This window comes from Musca autumnalis, unplaced genomic scaffold (assembly GCF_047663935.1).
Source record: "Musca autumnalis isolate F117 unplaced genomic scaffold, ASM4766393v1 scaffold_3, whole genome shotgun sequence".
Taxonomy (NCBI): domain Eukaryota; kingdom Metazoa; phylum Arthropoda; class Insecta; order Diptera; family Muscidae; genus Musca; species Musca autumnalis.
This window is the reverse complement of record NW_027411866.1, coordinates 262,480,332-262,505,798: the sequence shown is the minus strand read 5'-3', so window position 1 is coordinate 262,505,798 and position 25,467 is coordinate 262,480,332. Positions and strand designations below refer to the sequence as shown.

At 34.0% G+C, this 25,467-nt stretch overlaps 1 protein-coding gene across 2 annotated transcripts in view; it reads right to left on the bottom strand.

The window, feature by feature from the left end:
- Nucleotides 1–238: 238 nt before the first annotated feature.
- Nucleotides 239–25,467, bottom strand: part of LOC141399504 (uncharacterized) — a 38,983-nt gene continuing 13,754 nt past the window's right edge. For both annotated transcript variants that reach the window (XM_073978403.1, XM_073978405.1), the window contains 3 exons: nt 1,265–1,360; nt 1,092–1,197; nt 239–1,029 (listed from right to left, as the gene is read on the bottom strand). In XM_073978403.1, coding sequence (XP_073834504.1) covers nt 972–1,029; nt 1,092–1,197; nt 1,265–1,360 — 260 coding nt within the window. In that variant the 3' untranslated portion in view covers nt 239–971. The remainder of the gene's footprint in view (nt 1,030–1,091; nt 1,198–1,264; nt 1,361–25,467) is intronic.

Below are 25,467 nucleotides of genomic sequence, written 5' to 3'. Positions count from 1 at the left end.
TAACCCGTCAATTGTAATAATTGATAACAAATTTGGTCCTGTTGCATACAGATTAATATTTTAATGATGTTACATACCTTTTTCAAGGATCAATCAGTACATTGCCATCAGCATAGATATGCACTTTAATAGATTAAATGAAAAATCAAGTATCTCGGCAGCTTTTATCAAGAAAACGCATTTTTTTTTTGGTATTTTTATAAATTGTTTGTGTAGTCCATGCACTGACTGACTGGTATTTTTAATTATAATTATATTTTGTTTTTTAATTTAATTAAAATCACAATTAAAGAAATAAAAACAGATACAGATAAATACACAAGAATACAACATCATAATTAGAGTTTTGTTTTCTTATCTTATGTCACAGTACAAAATGCGTTAACAACTAATCTCTTAATTTTACATTTTACTATTAATATAGTATATAATGTTGTTATTTCTGTTATCGGCTGCCGATGGTGAAGTACAAATACAGTTGTTGCATGTTGATGTTCGTTGAATTAAGAGTGATGCCTCATCCATGGTGTATATGGAGGAGAAATAGAAGAGTTTTCAGATTTGGGCTAACCTGATTATCTTCTACACGTACAGAAATCACAATGCAATATATTTTATGAAGTTCGTCCATTGAAACGTCTTTATAAATAGTGCAACTTTTCAATATTTGTCCAATGAATCAATTGACCGAATAGTCTCCTAAATTTTTTGGTAGCATTTATAGAACTTTCCAGATTCACTTCGCTTCAGTTATATGTTTGTTGGTTTGTATGTATATTTTTGTTGTTGTTTTAAAAACGTTTATTTGTTATTTATCATTTCTTGAGAGTTTTGTTTTTATCTTGTTTATATAAATCTATAACTAAATAATCGTTTATCATATCGGTATTTTTGCAGTTTATATAATTATTATATTATACTAAAATAGAAAAGTTTTTTTTTTTTTTATTTAATTACATATTGAGTTTTAACTAGTCACCAGGATGCTCTGGGCAGGAGCGATTTACTTCAAACCACCGATCAATGCAGCTTCAAATGAGAACATAGTCGTCATTAATGCGACAATTCTGTCAGAAATCAATTTAACTTACCATTTATGATAAATACAAAGACATGGCAAGCGCGCAATTATATCACCAGGATTTAAATCTTCTAGGCAAATTACACATTCACCCTTGGCATCAGCCAATACATCCTCTGAAAATATGTATATGCTGTCAGTTTTCTATGATTCATATTTATTTACACTATTCGAAAAACATACCGTTGTAGGAGAGTCGTGGTTTCGTCAGGCACATTACCAAGTGGCATTCAATATCATCAGGCAAAACAAATTTGTTACATACCGGACATTTAATACCTGAGAAAATAAGAAGATATAGTATACACTTAATTAAAACAGTGCGCCAATTAAAGTTCATATATGTGTATGTACATATGTATATATACTATCAGGTATGTGATGAAAACTGAATCGACTCGATTTGCAGAATCGAAATGGTATATATTCGGGGTGCCTCTTATGTTATACAAATATGACCAAAATAATATGTACAAAAATGTATTTACTGTAAAACAAAGTACAATTTAAATTTAAGGGGTTAATTATACATTACAACTCCGCATTGAAATTCATACTTTTTTACAATTAAATTAATGTCAGTGCGTTTTGTAAACATTTTTCTCTGCAAAGAGGAAAGTGATGAAGTTAAGCCAATGGGGGAAACTCCAGACTTAAACAATCATATGATTGAATCTTCAACTAAAACAAAACAAACAATTAAATTAATAGCTAAAGCCGAAAACAGATACAACGTTTGATTAAAGTTTTGCGTTGGGCGTCGAGAAAAAAACAACAACAACAGGGCGACGACGATACCAAAGTCCAGCGTTTATCTGTTTGTCGGCATATATTTCAAATGAATTTGAATTTTTCGGCATCATGCCCAACAGTGTAAAAACGGCCAAAACGACACAAAACTTTAATCAAACGTTGTATCTGTTTTCAGCTTAAAGGTTAAAACGCTGAATATTGAATGAATCTGACAAAAAATTCTGTCGTAATTATAATTGTATGATTTTCTCTTCTGGCAACGCAACCACAGTTGGTATAATCGACACCTAAGTTTTACAACATAAATGACACTTAAAAAATAACGTTTGTATAGACCTAGGTATGTTCCATAACTTCGCAAGTAAAAAGTATTTGCAAGTTCTTGCAACTCATTTCTCTTTTACTGAACAATTTTGTTATCGAATAGCATTTTGTAATTGGTCCCTTTTTGCCGCATGCTGTTCTACCATAGCACATAGGTTTCAATCAGGAAATTTTTGGCCAAAACCCTATTTTTGAAGTTTCGAAATTTTAATTTTTTTGCACAGAATAATAAAAAACACATCAGGTCATCTGTAATTTGTAATTACCGATAGATGCCGTTAGTTGGAGCAGTGTCAAAGTTGGCACTTAATTGAAAAAAAAAAAACAAATTGTGTTGTAATATAGACTATTTTTGTTGTGTTGTGTCACTGCATTAATATAGAGAAGTGAGACCAAAGTTATAATGAATCGGGAAGCTGGTGGTGAGTACTTTCATAATATTAAAAAAAGAACTACAAATTTTGTAAAATTAGAGTAGTAAATTCCCTGTTTGTATGTATATTGAAACTTATTTTTTTTTTCAAATATTTTTAAAATATATTTAAACTTTTAAAAAAATGTCCAAGTTTGTCCACCTCCAAATTGATTTTGGAAGATAGGGATAGGGACTGAACTAATAAATTGAGAAATAAATTCTTGCTCAAATTTGCCACAGTTAAGTTAAAGTGGATTTTTCTATTTTAAGATTGGAGAATTTTTGTAAGTACCTGTTGTGATTGTACGTAGTATCCAATTGAAATAGAACGATAATACCCACATCTATCAACCGATTTTTCTTAAATTTAATATTTAAGGGTTTCAGAGTGTAGAAAACAAGTATGTGTAAGTTTTTTGAAAATAGGTCCATTTTTTGTCATAGCCCCCACATAAGAGTACCGTCCGATTTTAGATATTTTGTGGATTTTAGCGACACTTTATGACCGATTCGGTTATTCGATTTATTAACATAGGTCAATGTTTTGGTTTAGACCCCACACAACGCGACCACCCTGTTCAACAAATTTTGGCTGTTTTTGGTCATTTTGGTCGATAACACCTAAGAATTGCTCTTTGTACACATTTAATATAAATACTAATTAATTTCAATACAAAATGGATGTTGAAATAGTTTTGGCCAGAAAATTTGGATTTGAGACCATTGTGCATAGACAAATGAATTGTATTGACAAAGAAATGCTCAATTAAAAATGCCAATAAATACGATTTCATAAACATTTTGTTTAAACAAAAACTGTATGGGGTTAGTTTTTGACGGAATCTACATCCCCGGATAAAAATATTTTAAAAAGTCCTGCCATTTTCCCCAAAAATCGGCTTAGAACAATTTTGAGTTTTTCTGTTTGAGTCGGTTGACAGCACAAAACATGAGTATTTCTTTGTCTATACGATAATTTGTCTATGGTTCTGCCATAGACTAATAAAAGTATGGACAGAGAAACTACGCAGACATCCCATTCAATTGCACAATGTTTTGGGGTAAATTGCAATATTTTGTTGAATATTTTTATATGAGGATGTTGATCCGGCCAAATAATACCCAAATAGTGTATCTTACCAGATAAAATAGTTTAAAAATTTATAGTTATTGCCACTTTAAAAATTGAGTGCATAGCTGACTAACTCAATTTACACACAGTGAGAGAATTTAGGTGAGAAGATTTCTCTGTCTATACTTTTCCCGCTTGCGACGAAAATTCCAATTGTCGCAATTTAAGTAGTCCAGTAGGCCTATTCTGTAACTTTTATCGATTGAAAAGTTGTTAAAATTTCTTTTGTTTTTGTAACAACTACAAAACAAACAAATGAAATTTTTGTAAAATAAACAATGAGTAAAGTTGTTAAAAAGTTACAGAATAGGTACCCAGAACTAGTTCTAATCAGTACTAGTACTATTAGATTGGAATATTTTATTGAAGTGAAGTATGTTTTAAAATATTTTCTGAATACATACATACATAATACAATGCCTACTATGTTATGAATCAACATTATAGAATACACAAAACAAAAAAAACATTGTTCCACAACATCCCATACGGGACAAGGGAGACTTCTCTCATATCAATGAGTGCACCCCGATTCATATTAGCTCAATGATATGGGACCAACTGTTTATCGCCGAGTCCGAACGGCGTGCCTTAAGACACCACTTGTAGAGAAGTTTTTCAAGGCTGATTTACTCAGGAAATGTCGCCAACATTACTGAGGGGTATTTTGCCACCGTTGAAAAATGTTTGATGTTGCCTGGCCGGGGAATCGAACCACTGACCTTCTACGTGCAAGGCGGGTGTGCATACCATTGCACCACGGTGGCACCCAGAATAGAATACAGTACATATTAATTTGTTAAACACATATTTCAACACTTTCCCTTGTTTAATTAATTAATATTTAAATGATTACATAAGTATTGCAATCGAGGCTTAGGTAAGGGTTTGGTCATTAAATCTGCTAGTTGATTTTCAGATGAAACTTGACATGTTGACATTATACCCTCTGTGACCTTTTCACGTATGAAGAAGTGTTTGAGATCGATGTGTTTCGTTCGCTTATGAAATTCTGGATTCTTTGATAGACGAATTGCAGCAGTGTTGTCCATTTTTATCATTGGAATACAATTGTAATTTACTATATCCTTGAAAAGTCGTTTAAGCCATATAACTTCTTTTGCAGCTTCACTTGCAGCTATTATCTCTGCTTCAGTTGTTGAAGTTGAAACAGTTGGTTGCCTTTGACTCATCCAAGATATAGCTCCACCTGCATAGGTTGCAACAACACCTGTTGTAGAACGTCCAGTACTGACACATCCACCATAGTCAGCATCACTATAACATTCTAATACCTTGGGTCGTTCTTTCTTGTATGTAATTCCAACATCTATGGATCCAGCAATATATCTGAAGACTCGCTTTAGTCTCTGAATATCTTCATCGGTGTAGTTATCAAGGTGTCTTGAGTGAAAACCAACACTGTATGCCAAATCTGCCTTGTTCCCAGCATCAAATACATTAGAGCACCTACTGCCTGTCTATAAGGAAATTCTCTTGGTGCTTTCCCTGCTTTTGCAATGCATTTCACTGTGTTTTCCATTGGTGTTGAAACTGGGCGACACTCTGAGAAATTAAACCTCTCCAATATTTTTCTAGAATATGCCTTCTGAGAAATTTTGATTCCATCATCTCTGTTTTCAATTTCCATTCCGAGAAAGTATGAAGCGTCATTAGAAACAATTTTGAACTCTGATTTTAAACTTCTTAAAAAATACTCCAGTTCTTCTTTGTCTGATGCAGCTACTAACCCATCATCAACATAAAGGGCAAGGATTAACTTTTTACCATCTTTCTCCCTTATAAACAAACAGCTATCTGCGGCGCTTGACTTAAAACCAAGTTTCTTCAGGAAATTTTGCATTCTTTTGTTCCAACATCTGGGTGCTTGTTTCAAACCATAAAGACTTCGTTTTAAAAGACAAACTCTTTTTGTACCATCATTGAAACCTTCTGGCTGTTCCATGTACACTGTCTCATTTAGGTCACCATATAAAAATGCTGTCGATACATCGAATTGTGACAAATGCAGACCTTCAGTTGCAGCAATACTTAAGACAGAGCGTAGAGTAGACATTCTTGCCACTGGACTGAATGTTTCATCATAGTCCACCCCTTCCTTTTGTTTGAATCCTTTTATTACGAGTCTTGCTTTATACTTTTCAATATTTCCGTCAGCATTCGTTTTTATTCGATAAACCCATTTTGATGGGAGTGCCTTTGCTCCTTTGGTAGTTTTGAGAGTACCCATGTCTTGTTTTCAATCAATGAACTCATCTCCGATTTCATTGCGTGTATCCAATTAATTCTCTCAGCACTTTCAACAGCTTCTGAATAGCTTACTGGAGGCTCTGTTTGGTTAACGAAATCATGTGACATCATTACAAAGTCATCGGTGATACAATTTGAAATAATAATTGTTCGATTTCTTAACCGTTTTACATTGATATTATCACAAGTGTCATCTAAGTCATGTTCTCTTTGACGTTTTGCATTTTGTGTTTCTTCAAAGCCTTCAAAATCTTCCAAGTCATCAATTGAATCTTGGTCTTGAGTTTCGTTATCTTCATTAATTGAATCTTGGTCTTGAGTTTCATTATCTTCATTAATTGAATCTTGGTCTTGAGTTTCGTTATCTTCTTCTTGTGGCTCGGCATCTTGCACAGCTTCCTCTTGAATTATTTCTGGCGGATAAGATTCTTGGTCATCATCTAATTGATTGTCATTTTTACGAATGCGTATTGATATTTCATCTCTCTGCGTATCTTGAATACTACCGGAGTTTTCTTCGTTTTTCCGCTTTACTATATCGTATTTTTCAACTTCTTCATCTTTAGGACAACCATTGATTTCTTCTGAAAATGTCACATCTCTTGATACTTCTACCATATTTCGCTCTTTAATGTAGACACGATATCTCTCATCGCCGTCATAACCAACAAGATAACCGATTATTGCCTTCTTGTCCATCTTCTTCCGACGTTGCCTAGGAACATGAACATAACATTTTGATCCAATAATTCGGAGTTGTTTGATTCTCGGTTTCTTTCCGTACCATAGCTCGGACGGGCTTTTATCCTCCACAGATGATTTTCCCGTTCGATTTAAAATGTATATGGCTGATTTTACAAATTCTGCCCATAGCGACTTTGGAAACTCAACATTCTTATTCGAGTTCATAAATGTTCTTGCCATCTCAACAATGGTTCTGTTTTCTCTTTCAGCACCACCGTTCTGTTGAGGGGTATACGGAGCGGTAAACCTTTGACTAACTCCATGTTTAGCTAGAATTTTCTTAACATCTGCATTGTTAAATTCACCACCATTATCACTGAGCAAAGTTTTCACCGTGTGTCCTTGGCATCTGGCATGAGCAAGCATCTCTACCAATATATCCTTCACATCAGATTTGTTCTTCACAATATATCCATAACGAAATTTTGTGTAGTCATCCTTATAAACCACTAAATATTTATATCCTCTAAATGATGAGGGAAATGGTCCACACACATCTGTCGATATCAACTCTCCTGGGGCTTTTGCAGTCTCGCGTCTTCCGAATGGTAATCTTGACGACTTACCAAAAATACAAGGCTCACAAATTTCATTATTGTTTTTGACTCGAATACCCATCTCCTTTTCCAATTTCTTCTTGACGTGCCGTCTATCTTAGTGTCCCCATCTTTCATGATACAATTGCAGCTTAGAATTGCCTATTGACAATGAAACACACTGATTTGCAGACACGGAGCGAAAATCTATTCTGTATAACGTTCCATTCGGCTCCCGGTGTCCACATAAAATCGTTTCTCCATTTACATCTAGCTTGCACTCTTTTATTGTAGAATAAAACTTACTTGAAGGGTTTCTGTCATGCGAAGCCAGTACAGAAAAAAGATTTCTCGATATACCAGGAACATACCATACATCATAAAGTTTTACTGTCTTCTCGGCATTGTTCACTTTTGAAAAAACTTGAATTGTCCCTTTACCCATTGCATTTAATGTCTCTTTGCCGGCAGCTTGTATTGTGTGTGGTGTTTTGAATTCTTCGTATTCAATAAAAAATTCCTTTGAATTTGTGACGTGCCTGGTTGCACCATTATCAATCCACCAATCACTAGTAGATATACTCAAATTAATTTCATTTGACACAGAGTGAAGAGCAACATTTGAGTGAGGTGTATCCGATGGTTTTGGCTTACTTGGTTTTCCATCTGCTATCCACTTTCTGCAATCTTTAATCCAATGCTCCCTTTTCTTGCAGTAGTGACAAATTCCGGGTTTCCGTTCATTTTTAAAATTCTGCTTATTTTTCTCCTTTTCTTTCAACACTAAAGCTTCCTGTTCTTCCACATGTGTGCCTTCAGATTTCTTAAAATTTCTTTCAAATAAACACAGCTGCATAAGAAGTTCATCTGGTGACTTGTCTTCGTCTCGTGTCAGCATCATCCAACTGGATTTGAAAATCTCAAAAGATTTTGGCAACACGTGTAATATCTTGCATATCAGGAGCAGTTCTGGTAGTTCCTTTTCTCCTTTTATTACCAAACCAGCATTGATTTCATTCCATAGGCTTTTGAGCTTGGATATATGTGAAGAAACGTCGTTTTCTTGTGTCCATTCAAAAGAAAATAGCTCGGTGCACATCTTGAATAACTGATCCTTGGAAGTTGCTTCAAATTGCTTGTGCAGAGCTTGCCAAACATCATAGGCAGATTCTTTATCCATTACCTTCATGAAAATGTCATCCGTAATTGTGTTTGTTATCAGACTCTTGGCATAGCTGTTAGCTTTTCTGTAATAATCGGATCGCTTCTTGTGTTCTCTAGCTTGAGCTTCTGTTGCTCCTTCCGCCAATGGTTCCGACTTTGTAATTTTATTCTCAACTACATCCAGAGCTCCTTCGTGGAAATCTAGAAGATCCTTGACCTTCCGCTTCCAAATTGGCCAATCCGACTCACCACATAAAGGCTTAATGTTTTTGCAGAATTCCATGGTTATTTATTCTTTATACTACCGTTGTTATATGTTTATAGCGGAATCTCTTGGAAATTGTCACAAATTTTCTTTAAAATTCTATTTTTTCACAAACTTCAAAGTTTTTCACAAATTCTTTATATATTTTTTTTCATTCGAGCTTGGAATATTTTATTGAATTGAAGTATGTTTTAAAATATTTTCTGAATACATACATAATACAATGCCTACTATGTTATGAATCAACATTATAGAATACAGTACATATTAATTTGTTAAACACATATTTCAACAATATTGGCCCCTAAGTGATGCGAAAGGAACCAATTGTCACCTTTTTATCCCCAAGTAAACGAGGAGGCGTCAGCTGCGACTTAATTAACTTAACTTAAACAACGAGTTGTATAAATAATTCACATTTTTATTTTCTTCATAACTTTAATATAAATGAAGCATCCAATAATAGAAGCTAGTGTTGATGGACTGAATATCTTCGTACATATTATTCATATTGTTCTGGTATAAAAAAGGAATACGAAGGAAATATGCAAATCGCCCTCTTCTTCTCTCTACCCACTAGCAATTCCAATTGTCGCAATTTAAATAGTCCTAAACTAGAGGTAAGTGGTACTAGTTCACAATTGACCCATAAGTAATGCGAAGGGAATCAATTGACACCTATATATCGCCAAGTAAACGACGAAGCGTCAGTTGTGGCTATTTCCCACCACTTTTTTATAAATAAACTGGTATATGACTGTAAACCTGGAACTAGTACAATACCACCTACAGGTAATGCATAGAGTGTTTACAGTTGATTGCACTGTGAGGGGTCAGAAGTGGAACTAGTTACTGTAACGCTGAGAATCGACGAGTTTCCGATGCCGGACTAGCCCATCGCGCAAGCGGGTTATTAGTCTATGGTTCTACTGCATTGAAATTCTCTCAAACTGGTTGTAGAGAAACCGTGCGAAATTTGCAGTGCAGTAGAATTAGATGGGTATTTATAGCTCTGTTCCTTTACGTGCAAGAATCTTCAAGTTTTATCACTTTTTACTCGAAAAACGCTCCTTTACTTCTGACACCATACAATTCATATGTGAGCCGTTTATAACTTTTGCTACTTTTTCCGGTTTTACCATTTTCAAAAGTAAAGGAACAGACCATATATGTTGTCGCCCTGTTTAATAAATTTAGTTCGTGAGGGATAAAGACTTATATTTTTGTATTGTTTTTTAATTTAATTTTTTATTAGAGATAAACGCGCCCCGTAAGCGATTTCCACCACATGTACACATACATACATATAAATTTATGAAGGTGTTTTTATTTGGTTGATGGGAATTCGCTATCCCTCCCAGGAGAAGCTCGGTTCACAGCCAGCGACAAATTTTATTAAGCACCCTGGAGCGAGTATTGACGAACATTTTGGAAAAATTTTATTGGACATGTTGCTATGATATCGTGTGCATTTTGTTTTGCTGTTTTCGTGCCCGTCGTCGTTCATAATTTAAATTTTGTGTGCTGTTTCAAGAAACAACTGTGTCGGTCTTGAAACTTTGTGGCTCTTTTGGAATTTTTTGTTTTGAAACTAAAAATAATTGTGTGGCCCTTCTGTTATAAAATTGACTGAATTGTGGTGCTGAAAATTATTCTTGAAGCCATCTAGTGTAAAATTAGTTGCCATTTTAAAAAATTGTTTGCCGCCATAGAACTTGCAGAATTTTTGTGGACAATTTTGGCGACATTTTTATTTTGGATTTGTGCTGCTATTTTCAATTTGATACCAGTTGTGCATTGTTGTGTGCTGTTAAGATGATGCCGAGATCGCCACCAAATACAACAAAAACAAATGCGAGTTGTTCGAAAGGTGTTCCAGTCAGTGCCTCAACGTCAGCCGGGGGGTCAAATGTGCCTACCACTTCTCGAACTTCTACAACACCATTGCCGCTACAACAACAACAGGTGTTTTCACGCAGCCGATTGTAGCAACAACAATGCAAAGTGTTTCCCAAGTTGAAATATAAAGCTTGAGGAAACAAATTGACGTGTTGCAGTTACAATTGCAAAATTCACAGCGTGCATTGACAGCTGCAATGACTTCCGCTAACGCATCAACATCAAGTTCAACGCAAATGCTTACTGGTAACAATTGGAGTGAATGTGGTTGTGGTTCCAGTAGTGGCCATTCAGACGTAGAGGCAAGTCGCTCGAGTCTAACACCACAATCTTACGTAAGCAGTGATCAGCCTACAGTCTCCCGTTATAACCTGCAACCAGCTCCGTCGTCCAACCGTCGCTGCCAACTTCTCTGTCTACGCTGCCTGCATCTCAGTCGCCTTTGACGCAGCCGTTTAATGCAGTTCAACAGCCGCCAACATTGTGTGAGATTGCTGAAAGCATTGAAGAGTGGTGCCAGAGAATGTGTGAAGTCGTTGCTCATACTTCCCGACAATGTGAGTACCGTGATGGAACAACTGAAATTCCAATATGGCCGACCTGAGTTGTTGATACGAGGACAGTTCCCAGCGAAAAGTTTGCCTCCAAAGAGGCAGTTAAATGATATGTACAAGTGATTTGGAAGTGCATCAAATTATGCATTTTCACTCATGATTTTTACAAGGGAGTGACCCCGGAAAGAGGCACTCCATTGCACCGCATTTTAACTGAACCTTTGGCATTGCATTTTAACTGAACCTTTGGCACTGCATTTTAACTAACCCTTTGGCATTGCTTTTTAACTGACCCTTTGGGGTAGAATAGGAGGCAGTCCAGAGCACGTGTTTTGAATAACAAAATAAAATTCATTTATTATTTGTGTAAAACAAAAATATTAATACCTTTATTAAATTAACACAAATTAAGAATATTCTCTATTGAATTCAATCGCAAACATGTGTGTTTCCTCCGCTCTTCATTTAATCCAAGCTTAAGTGCTTTTGCTTCATCTGCTAAATATATAGATATTGTCTTCCCATCACCAGTTAAGATTTCGACATGTACTCCAACAGCACTCCATTGGGAAATTTTCTTCTCGTGAGTTACCGGAAAAATTTTCACAAATTAAATATTATTTAGTTTGTATTAACAAATGTTTGGAAATGTTAACACGATTATCTCTTTTTGGAAATGTATTCCGCTGCCTGTAGAGATGTACAAACTGATTTATGGACATTTAGGCATCTCTAAAAACTGCTAATAAAATGTAGTGAACGGAGTGCTTTTTTCACGACTCCGCTTGCACTGCATCCGGATGCTGTTAAATTGTGAGGAATTGGAGTGCCTTTTTCACGACTCCGTTGAACTGCCTCCGGATGTTGTTAAAATGTGACAAATGAATGTGATTCTTTGGATTGCATCCAAATGCGGTTAAAATGTGAGGAATGGAGTGCCCTTTTCACGACTCCGTTTGAACTGCGTAAAAACATGCCGTGAAAGAACTAGTCTACATTGCACTACTTCCAATTTATTTTGCTGGGCCCAAGAAAATGTTCGATGACAAATCATGAGTTGAATCATAGGTGCAAGTGACATGTCATAGGCGAAAATTTTGGTGAATCACCAATGACATTTACAAGGGAGTGACACATGATTTCACGAATTCATTGTCATAGCATCTTGCACCAGTTCATTGTCATAGCATCTTGCACCAGTTCATTGTCATAGCATCTTGCACCAGTTCATTGTCATAGCATCTTGCACCAGTTCATTGTCTTGGCTTCTTGCACCAGTTCATTGTCATGGCTTCTTGCACCAATGCTTTGGATCCGGATTTTCGCCAATTAGAAATAAAATTCGCAATACAATTATGTAATTTGTTGAATTAATAAGAATACAATGCGCAGATGATTTGTATCGCCAGATGTTATTTTTCTTTATTTTGTATGTAATTTTCAAAATTATATATTATATTAATCTGCAATATCATATTTATTTCTTCCGATGGCTGGGGGGTTCCGTTTTTCCAATATTCGATAAATTATGTGTCAATCTCTGAACCAAGCTCATCGTTTGGGAAATCTAGTATAAATTTGAATTCTGTTATTTTATTTCAAAAGAAAAAGCTTATCCTGTAATAGTTACCATGTTATGAGGTCTGTCTGGTTACCCTAAAATTTGTAACAATTTGTACAAATTGTTGCTGGAAGTCGTCTGTTAACACAAAAAGCCAGCAAAAGAGAGCGAATCGAGAGAGACATTTTGACAGTTCTTTTACTGAGAGTTTGCAAATTCTTGCTGGACAAATTTCTTCTAGCAAACATTTGCAACTCTTCTTCTTCCTGAAAACAATCAATCATCTGTCTTTTAATTTTTCGTTGATTTATGTTTGTGAAAATAAAAAACAATTTTATTGCGGAAATAGCAAGTCCAATTGTATTATTTTTTGTAGAACAAAGTTTGCGATGGGGAAAAATTCATTTTTTTTTTTTTTTTTTTTATTTTTAATAAAATACACATTTTTGCTTCCATTGGTTCCTTCATTGGCCGACAAATTGTTCTGTTTTGGCAAGCCAGCTGATTGCTTGCTGGTTTTTGCTGGGAAAGTGTCTGTTTACTTTTTATAATTTTCTAGCAAAAGAGAATAAAAACCCCTTACTCTCTGAGAAAGTTCTTGCTGGACATTTCTTGCTGGGAAAGTAACCAGACAGACTTATGATCTCTTTTATACTTATTTTACCGATCTTCTACTTTGCTTCTCTAACTTTGCATGCCATGTTTTGTGATATCGTGATCTTTCCAATGGAGTTTTGTTCCCTCGGGTCGCATAACGTCAAATGGCTCGTATTCATATGCCGGTGGCATCTTTATCCATCCTGTTAACATGGCCCAACCAACCCAATAATTGCAGCTCGATATGTTTAACTACATCGGTGTTGGTCGGCTGGGGAAGCTCGTGGTTTATAGACCGGGTCTTTTTCATACTTCTTTTTAATATCCACAAAACGAAACAGGTTTCCAAACACAAAACATATTTTTCTTTTGTTTTATATCAATTTACATTGTATTTCTAAATAAAATATATAAATTTTGCCACTATCGACCACTTTCATCTGACTTTTGTTTTCATTTTAACAATTACTTTTGCAAGTACACAATTATTCGGGTATATGAGTATTTGATAATTTATTGTGCGGTTACTTATCAATTTATCTGAACTCATGACAATATTATGACAAAGATCGGATCTTTCACCACTTCAATTTCACTCATGAAAATTCGATGAAAAAGATCGGACCTTTCAGGACTTCAATTGCACTCATGAAAATTCGATGAAAAAGATCGGACCTTTCAAGACTTCAATTGCACTCATGAAAATTCGATGAAAAAGATCGGATCTTTCACGACTCCTTTCGCACTTATGCCAAAGAACCAGTGAAATCATGATTTCACATGGAATCACCTCCACTTAATTTTACTGGGTATTTATGAAATTAAAATAGACTTTGTTCATTCTTCTAGAATTACTCGGCGTACTTCATTTATATAATACTAGCAAAATGGCCGATACTTCGTATGCGGAAAGGGAAGAATATACAAATACAATATTTAATATGAAAATGGTGAACACTAAAAATTTTGATATACCAATACCTATTTTAATTGACGTTTAATTTCATTTAAATACCGTTCGTACACCTTTAGTTCGAATAAATACCTTATCGCATCCTACACGACAACATTTTAAATTTCAGTTCACGTTTCACTACAACGGTATTGGTAGTTTAAAAGTTGGATCCACGTTTTCCAACCGAAGAAGTTGTAATTTCGGAATTTGTGATATAAAATGAATTTCCGTATTTCCAACACCAGCTCAATATCTAAACACTAACACAGAACCTAATACAAAAATTCTAGATTCCAGCTATATCTCTTTATGCAACACCAAAACGGTACCAAATTTAGTACTTAAAATAGGTAACAGTTTTAAAAATTACATCCCTATATCAAAAACTATATCGCAACAGCGATACACATTTACAGCTCTATATATTCTTCCAAAACCAAATCTGTATAAATTTTCAAGACATCCTCCTTATCTCCACAGTATACCCCAACTGTTTTCCTAATACCGAATTCCACAATTTCAGTTCCACCTCTTATGGTACGTATATCCACAATGTCATTCATAACAGCGAATATAATACCAAAATTCCGAATTCCACACACCAAATTTAGTGTGTACCATTTAATACTTTTTGTTCGAAAGTACGAATTTCAATGACTCCACTCTGGCAGTAATCTTAATTTTATATTTCAGGATTTTAGCTCGATGAGTTCACCAAATCCAAATTTTATCACATTAAGTACAATTTAGTACTTTTCGTAAATATATAGCGACTTAAATCGTCCACTCCAACAGTAAATTTAATTCCAAATTTCAATACCATTTAGTACTTTTTCGTTAACTAATAGTAGGTATCTCCAATATCATTTCAGCCATCATCTCTCATACCAAATTTCAGAATTTGTACGCATTAAAAAACTCCTTATATTATCGTTCATGCAATAACAAAATCGTACCAAATTTAGTACTTTTCGTACACCTGGGTATAACCTCAAAAAATTACCTTTTTATATAAACCATTTATACCAACCAAGATTCTATTTTCCAGCTCTATCAGTTCCCCCAAACCCTATTATAGTAATTTACATATAAAATCATAACAACGAATTTGCGAAACCTACTCCTAAAATTTAAAAAATTGCTGCTAACCCCTCTACCCAATAACAAATTATATAAAATTATGTACCATTTAGTACTTTTTATAGAATGCTTTTCAAAAACCATCTCCATATCTTAACCCCACATACCAACAATGACTCTAAGAACAAATTTTAGAATTCCACCCGTTCCTACACGCGATACAAATATAAATATATATACCAACGTTACACACCAATACTCACCCTAACTCTAAAAATACAAATTCCAGCTCTGTCTCTACATCCAACAAAAAATTAAGTGTCATGGTAGGTATTTTAACAACCACATCTCTCAACCCTTCACTGACGATTATACACAAAAACAACAAAAGTCTTAATTCCAAATCTCAGGATTCCAGCAGTTTCTGTTCGTACCTATAAGTAAGATTTTTCAAAACTACCTCAATTCTTCATTTTAACAGTAACTTAAATTCCAAAATTCAGGATTCCAGCTCTAACCGTTCAACAAAGTCTAAATTGTACGAAATTTAATACTTTTCGTACCCATAAGTAAGAGTTTCCAAGATTTCCTCAATCCTACACTTCAACCGTAATCTTAATTCCAAATTTCAGAATTCCAGCGCTATCCGTTCACCCAAATTTAATTACGATAATTACGAATTTCCAAATCTTCTTCAATCCTACACTCCAATAGTAACCTTAACTCCAAATTTCAGGTTTCCAGGCCAATCCGTTCAATCACGTCCTAGTACCATTTAGTATTTTCTGTACCCATAAGTACGAATTTCCAAAACTACCTCAATCCTACACTCCAACAGTAATCCTAATTCCAAATTTCAGGATTCCAGCCCTATCCGTTCACCCAAATCCAAATTGTACCAAATTTAGTACCATTTAGTACTCTTCGTACCCATAATTACGAATTTCCAAAACTCCCTTAATCTCACACTCCAACAGCGATCTTAATTCCAAATTTCAGGATTCCAGCTCTGTCCGTTCATCCAAATCTAAATTGTACCAAATTTAGTACCATTTAGTACTTTTCGTACCCATAAGTACGAATTTCCAAAATTACTTCAATCCTACAGTCCAAGAGTAATCTTAATTTCAGGATTTCAGCTCTCGAAATTTCCAAAACTACCCCCATATCTCAATCCAATACTCCGTCAGTAATCTCAATTCCAAATTCCAGGATTCTAGCACTATCCGTTCATCTAAATTTAAATTGTACGAAATTTAGTACTTTTCGTACCCTTAAATACGAATTTTCAAAACTACTTCAATCCTACACTCCAACAGTAACCTTAATTCCAAATTCAAAATTTCAGGTTTCTAGCTCTCTCCGATCAATAAAATCCAAGTTGTACTAAATTTAGTACCATTTAGTACTTTTCGTATACATAAGTACGAATTTCCAAAACTACCCCCATATCTCAATCCAATACTCCGTCAGTAATCTTAATTCCACATTTCAGGTGTCCAGCTCTATTCTTTCACCCAAATCCAAATTGTACTAAATTTAGTACCATTTAGTACTTTTCGTACACATGAGTACTAATTTCATAAACCGTTTCCTTTTATAAACACCACTTCCCAGCCTTCATTTCCATACCAAATTCCAAGTTTCTAGCTAAATCCGTTCAAAATATACAATTGGTACTAAATTTAGTTATTTTCGTACACTTAGAGGTCGAATTTCCAAAAACCCTTTGGTATATCTTTCTAACTATCCATCAGTGATATCCATTCCAAATTTCAGAACTCTAGCTCTTGCCGTTTGCCTAATACAATGGGTACCATATTTAGTACCTTTTAGTACTTTTCGTACCCTTCTAGGTCGAATTTCCAAAAACCCAGCCTTATCTCACACCTACTCACCGACAGCAACCCACAGTCAAAATTTCAGCTTTCTAGCTTCAGCGGTTTCGTCTCGGCGATGATATACATGTCACTCACTCACTCACTCACTTATCACTAAGCTCTTTCCCAGATAGCATTTGGAAGACTGTTTTTTCAAAAATCACATTGCGGAGTCTTTTTAGAGTCCTTTTGGTGATCAACTGATTAAGTCGCTTGTATGATCGGAAAGGGACTCGAAAGTGACTCCCTGTAATGATTAAAAAAAGTACAATTTGTAATACAACAACAAATGTGTAGTAATCACAAATAAATCATTGATGTGTTTAAAATGTGACCATTTTTTTTTATTTATTGTCACATCTCAGCAAAATTTATTTGAAGTTGTTTCTTGTGAAGTAGTGATTGAATAGCTTTTTTTGAAGCAGTCCACGCAGAGTCATGAAAAATGCAGTCCGTTCTTCACATTTTGACAATGTCCGATTTGAATCCATTTCATAAAATTTTCACATTTTAGAAATTTCAAAATTTTGCAAAAAAAAAAAACTTAAAAAGACAAAGAACAATTTGTTTCTTATTAATTCTAATAACAGCAATATGTTTGCATCCATAAAAAGTAATTTGTATACAAAAAATAATAAAAGTGATTTCGAACTACATCTTTGTTTGTAGCCAAAGAAGTAGTTGAATCATATGTTGTTGTGATTTATTCACTACAAAGAACTAATGCAAAATGTGTGCTTAAGAAGTAAATTAGACAGTATCCTCACTGCACCATGCCCTTGTAAAAATCATGACTTCTTTCACGTAAAAAGATGTAGTCCGAAATCACTTGCACTCATGATTTAACTACTTCTTTGGCTACAAACATTTTGCTGGGATATTAATCATCTGGAAGATTGAAAAATGCTTAATCAAAAAGGGACATGCAGGTGTTTGAAAAGTGATTACAATTATGTATCTTCTGATCATATTTTGAACTGTTAGGTGATTAAAATCTGATTGTTTTGTTTTATTTTGTTTGGTTGTAAATAATTCTCATATACACTTTCTACAAAACTTTGATATAAATGTAACGTTTAATATTAAAGGTACAGACAAACACAACACATGTTCAGGTTTTGCCAAGTGAAATGAAGAAGTAGTATACTAACCACCGAGAAACATAAAGGATAATTAAAAGACATAACAAAGCAGAAAAGACAATAAAACAAAGGAAAGGAACAAACAAGAATAAAAAGAAATTTTTTTAATTTATTTCGTCTAATAAAAATACTCATAAATGAATCCCTAAAGACTCATAAATGATTATAAACATGACTCTTAAAAGACTCGAAAAAGGGTTCCAAATTAATCAACAAAACACCAATAAATGATTGAAATACGACTCGAAAAAGACTTTATATACCATCAGAAAATGGGCAAAAATGACTCGAACCTAATGCAGAGGAAGACTCATTTGTGATTTGTTCAGAAGAGTCGCCTGAGGTTACGTTTTCCTCCCGACAAAGGAGTCATTTATGATCAGAAAATGAGCTCATATTCCAGCTTTTTAATTGTGCAGTCGGATCAAAAAAGACTAGAATTTGATTAAAAATTTCAAAAAATGCTGGCTGGGTTTATATATAGAGATATTTTAAAATATTAATGAATATCAGTGTTTTTTGAGCACAAAACGACTGGGGGCACGCCACAGTAATGAGTATTTGCATCTTGCGACCAATTTTTTCATATAAATATGTAGAATATTTTATTTTGATTTTCGAGCCTCGTTTAAGGACATATTGTTTTACTTATTCCGCTTCTAAGAATTTAAATGTTTTCAATATTTCAACCCTAAATGCGTCGGGATACAGAAACAAGGCTTTTTGCAACATTCACCCAAATAACAAATTCCAACAACTTCGGTAAAACAATGTGGCTAACTTTCAAATACCGAGAGCTTTCATATTTCACGAAAGAACTTTGGAAAGCTTTATTACAGCATTCAAACTTTATCATTAACAATGAAAAAATATCAGTCTGTATTACGCCAATGTACGCCACATATATGTACGCTTTGTTCCTTTTGATTGTTTACGAAACAGACGTAAACAAAGAAACGAACTTCTACAAGAGCGCGTAAATGTTGAATTTGGTACTTTAAGAAAAAATACATTTTTTAGTCATATTTTGTTAATAAAATTAAATATTTTTTTAAATGCTAATAGAAAACACATTAAATTTTAGTCCTATGCAGTTTATTGTAGAAAATTAGTTTCTTTAAAAAATAAGGATTCACTCAGCTCTCGCCATCAAAATTACAGTGTGAGGAATACACTCCAACTAGGTGTGAAGTGTGTTGCAGAACAGCTTTAGGTGTGTTCGATACACGTGAGGTGCAGAGGTGAATGCCAGAACATTCCCCAATATTTACAGCTGTGTTCAAAATAATAGGAGTGCCCATACACAAAATGGAATGGTCCAAAAAACATGTTTAAACTTCTCCATTTTCGCCAATTCTGCATTTGTTTAACATTGTTGACATCCCAACTGTTAATTCATTAACAGAAATGTGGCAATATGTTTTAAATTATTTTCTGTTTACACCAACATTATAAATCGCCTTAAAATTTTTTGTTCAAAAAATAGGAGTGTGGAAGAAAAATGAGAATACAAATATTTTTATTTGAGTTTAGGATCAAAATTGACAATATTTTAGTTGTTAGTAGTGAATTCAATAGATTTGAAGTCTGTTTGAAAACAAAAAAGGCTTTAGGATGTGACCACAATCAGGATATTGTACTTGCAGCTATTTTCCTATAATTTGAGCATTTATTGGAAAATCGATGAATTTTATAAACAAAACCTTTGTTGATTAGAGTTGTTTAACCAGATATGCCTAGAGTACTACATGTAGTACACCTACTATTTGCAGGTTTCTGAGCTTATTTTACGTTAAATTTTCTAATAAATTTGATAAGGCGCTACTGAACATAACGGTGAACAAAGCGTACTTTGATAAGGTTTGTCTAAAGTAATCGCTTGTGCGTATTATTTGTGATCAAAGATTTCAGTTTTGTGAAATTTGGAAAAGTGTGAAGATGCCACGCAATCGGCGGGGAAAAATGTTATATGCATATTTTATTTTTGTTGGTTTTCTACATTTTTCTAATTTTAACAGTTGTAAAAATCAATACGTAGCAAAAGTATATGCCAAAAAATTAATTATATGTGATTTTAGTTGACATATTTCCTTGCGTACTACATGTAGTACGTTCGGCACTTGTGCGTAAAAAATAAAAATATTATTTTTACAGATTTTTATCACTAAATAAGATAATAAAGTCCTTAGAAGAAATATTTGAACAGTTTTCTACACGATTTTTATGGCATCGCAATTGTACCCGCCGAAGGTGTGAATACGAGGGCTACTAGATAAGTTTCTGGCCTAGGCAATATCGTCAAAAACGGCCGTTGTGACAGAAAATATTGATGTCGTGCAAGAACTAATAATGCAAAATCGTAATGTGTTATACGGTTAAAATGAGGCAGCCTTGGTCATTTCTTACACCAGCATACATTCGATATTGCATGAACACCTGTCCGTAAAAAAGGTTTTGTTATTGTTGGAACCTCCACAATTTGACAATCGCTAAAAAAGACTCGTGTCGATTGGTGCAAAGAAATGTTGAAAAAATACGATAGCGGTGCTTCACAAGACGTTTATACGGTCCTCACAGGTGACCAATTGTGGGTATAAGCGTATGAGCCTGAAACAAAACAGCAATTGACCATGGGGTCTACGAAGACGAGGCAAATCCAACAAAAGTTGTTCATTGAAGAAGCACTTCGCAACAAATGCTCGCCTGTTTCTGCGGCTTAACTGATCATATGGCGAATATGTGCCTTGAAACCCGTATGACGATATATTCTGTGTGGTACTTTACAAGAAAAAAAGGTGTGGTCAACGATTTTCGTCGCCAGAAGATGCTGTTGAAGCGTTCAAAACCCATGTTTTGGAGATGTCTCATCCGGAGTGGAAAAAGTGCTTGAACAATTGGTTTGAGTGCTGCCAAAAGTGTTTAAATCATGATGGAGAATACTTTAGAAAACAACAGAACTATTTTTGATGATAAATATTCGCATTTTCATTAATAGGTCAGAAACTTTTGTAGAAGCCCGCCTAATTACATTTTAGATGAAGATCCTGGAGTAGATGAAGCGAATTTTAAATATCTCCTCCATTATTAAATGTTGAAGCTGAAATCTTTATTCCATTGTTTCAGACAGCGATGACGATATTGCACTTGCGTTATTGTAACAGATCTTGCTTTGCTCTTCTCACTGACGGTTTGATACGTCAGTGAAAAGAGCGAAGCAATATCTGGAAGACACCGATGCTATTATTTCAGCATGTGATAAGGAAATTTTACCTTAAACCCTGAAATTGTTTTAAAAAATTGTTGATGGTGATTTGGTGCATGTTATTACTCAATTCTCCAGTGACTATGCCCCAAACATGATAAAACTATATTTCTCTTTTGCATACGTACAGTGAGTCAATTAAGTATTTTGCCTCTTTAGAAAATTGAAAAATTTTCAATAAATTCGTTTGAAACCATCAAATTAGTGGTCAAAAAGTCGAATATTTATGTGTAGTATGTTTGTGGGTAGTTTAGTATCCAATATCTGCAAGAAACGCAGCGAAAGGCTTAATGGTCTTCTAGATATTGACCAAAATCTATAACAACATAAAATATTTTAACTCAAAAAAGTATTTTGCCTTTTACATATTTTTTGAGAAAAAGACAATTTTGTTACACGCTAAAGATTTTTATAGTAACCGTTGGAGATTATGACATTATGCAACTGTTTCGGCACCAGTTCTACCACCTTGCGACATGTTTACGCGGTTATTTTCTCCAATTTTCCTACATTAATTTCTTTGACAATATGTTTTATTAATTTTGGTCATTACCGACTTTAATCTCTAAGAAAATCAGTGAAAAATGATTCGCCGCTACCTTCAAATCATAACAAAAACTTAAAAAGTAAATAAAAAGCTATGATGCATCGCGAATAGTGAAAGAAATTATAGTTTGGAACTATGAAAATCAAGAACAGAGACAAAAAAGTATTTAAAAAATCGCGAAGATCACTCCTGACCGCTTCCAAAATTTAATCGTGTCTTCAATACTAATCTCGGAACCAATGTCTTGGAAGAAGTGTCCACAAGGTTCTAAAATCCAAAGATATTGACGGTATTATGGCAAGAAAAAAACCATATTATTTTTTAATAAATAAGACAAAATAGATCGCTCTTTATTGGTATTTTCCCGCAACATGTGAGGGTCATCCGATGCAAAAATATTTAAATACCTTCGTCACTAAACCGCACCATTTTTAAAATCCAATTTTATAACTTCAGAGGTCTTGGCAAGGGATGATTGTTTCCCTATATTTTCCAATTATTTTCTAATGTTTTATTTGCTACAAAACCATCAATATCTCTGAATTTTGGAAACTTGTGGGCAATTTATGCAAGACATTGGTTCCGAGATTTGTATTGAAGACACGATTAATTTTTGGAAGCGGTCAGGAGTGATCTTCGCGATTTTTTAAATACTTTTTTGTCTCTGTTCTTGATTTTCATAGTTCCAAACTATAATTTCTTTCACTATTCGCGATGCATCATAGCTTTTTATTTACTTTTTAAGTTTTTGTTATGATTTGAAGGTAGCGGCGAATCATTTTTCACTGATTTTCTTAGAGATTAAAGTCGGTAATGACCAAAATTAATAAAACATATTGTCAAAGAAATTAATGTAGGAAAATTGGAGAAAATAACCGCGTAAACATGTCGCAAGGTGGTAGAACTGGTGCCGAAACAGTTGCATAATGTCATAAACTCCAATGGTTACAATAAAAATCTTTAGAGTGTAACAAAAATGTCTTTTCTCAAAAAATATGTAAAAGCAAAATACTTTTTTGAGGTAAAATATTTTATGTTGTTATAGATTTTGGTCAATATCTGGAAGACCATTAAGCCTTTCGCTGCGTTTCTTGCAGATATTGGATACTAAACTACCCACAAACATACTACACATAAATATTCGACTTTTTGACCACTAATTTGATGGTTTCAAACGATTTTATTGAAAATTTTTCAATTTTCTAAAGAGGCAAAATACTTAATTGACTCACTGTATATGCCGAGTGTACTACATGTAGTACAGCCTTAAAATCCAAGTTAGAAAATATTTTTCTTTATTTTTTCTTCAGTTTTGTAATATTATCTGTCAGAATAACACTATTTTGGAAAATCACGAAAATTGCTGCATTAGTTTGCCCGTCGGCATATCCGGGTTAACACTCTACCTGTTACCTCGAACAATACATAATGATTGGTTCCCCATGAATTTGTGTATTCTGATCCTTGAGCCAAGCTTTAGCCAGTTTCCATTAGACTTTTATGTAAGGATTGATCAAAAAAGCGTATCTATAAGGCATTATTTCCTCGACTAAATAATGTTTTAAGGCCCTTAGCATCTTAACTACACGCAGAACAATTATTTTGTTTATATTTGAAAAATTGGATGATTGGCAGATATAAGCCATTTTTCTACACGCTTTGTTAAAAAGCTAATTTTAAGGAAATACTTTTGAAGTTGCCCTGCGAATATGTTTATTAGGTTTTGCATCGTATAAAACACAATTTTCTATGAGAACTAATCTAAATTAAGTACTTTTAAACGAAAAACGTTATGTAGACAAATATAGTACGGTGTATACCAACCATAGAGTAGTCGAAGCCGAATAATCACAAAATGGTGTATAACTAATTTCAACCGTTCACGCTTTAAAATATTTTTGGAATAGAAGTGAAATTGATTGTGTACATAAAGCTAACATCCTGAGGACCTCATCATTTCATTTGGTCGAGGAATAAATGACTTATAAATGCGCTGTTTTGGCCGATCCTTTCATAAAGGATTAATGGAAACTGGCTGAAATTTGGTTCATGGTTCAAAATACACCAATTTTGTTTGAGGTAACAGAGTGTTAAACAACTCTAATCAATAAAGGATTTGTTTATAAAATCTACTGAATTCCCCAATAAGAGCTTAATTTATTGGAAAAGTCGCCACAAGGACAATAGCCTGTTTTTGGATACTACCAAAGAACTTTTGTTTTCAAAAAAAAATTCAAATATATTGTATTTAGTACTATCAACTAAAATATTTACATTAATTCTCTTTCGAGTTGAGCTGTTAGGCCTTTAGAGATACATTGAAAAATTAGGAGTCTACCTAATTTTTCAATGTATCTCTAAAGGCCTAACAGCTCAACTCGAAAGAGAATTAATTAAATATCACTATAAATGGCCTTCGCCTTAATAAGGCAAAAATAAAAAATAATTTCAGCATGAGCCAGGCTGGGATTCGAACCTGGGTCTCCGACAACTGAGTGTCAAGGTTGCCGGCGTCTTAGCGTTCTAAGCCACCATCAACTTGTCAAAACTTTAGTAGACAATAATTGATGATCAAAAAATAAAATCTTCTGATATAGAAGAGCAATTACTAATGATGTAGGAATAAAACTTACCATAGTATTTGTGAACATTGAAAAATGGGATTACCAAAGCAGGACTATAGGAAAAGTTTGGAGTTTCAATTAACTGACATAATTTCGCATATACATTTATCTAATGAAGTTCGATATATATACCAGTTACCAAGCTTTGCCTTCGTCTGCCACAAAAACAACATCCTAATACACCTGAAGATCGGATTTACCACCCGTGAAACGTAGTGTAATGGTTGGATGCGTGGGACTTCGGTAGACTCCTAATTTTTCAATGTATCTCTAAAGGCCTAACAGCTCAACTCGAAAGAGAATTAATTAAATATCACTATAAATGGCCTTCGCCTTAATAAGGCAAAAATAAAAAATAAAATATTTACAGTTTTGGTCTTAAATTCAACTAAAAATATTTTTATTGTCCTTTTTCTTCCACACTCCTATTTTTTTGAACAAAAAATTTTAAGACGATTTATAATGTTGGTATAAACAGTAAATAATTAAATACAAATTGCCACATTTCTGTTAATGAAATAACAGTTGGAATGTCAACAATGTTAACCAAATACAAAATAAGCCAAAATGGAGAAGTTTAAACAAGTTTTTTGGACCATTCCCTTTTGTGTATGGGCACTCCTATTATTTTGAACACAACTGTATTTATTTATTTTCAATTTTCATACGCCCAGTCTTTCG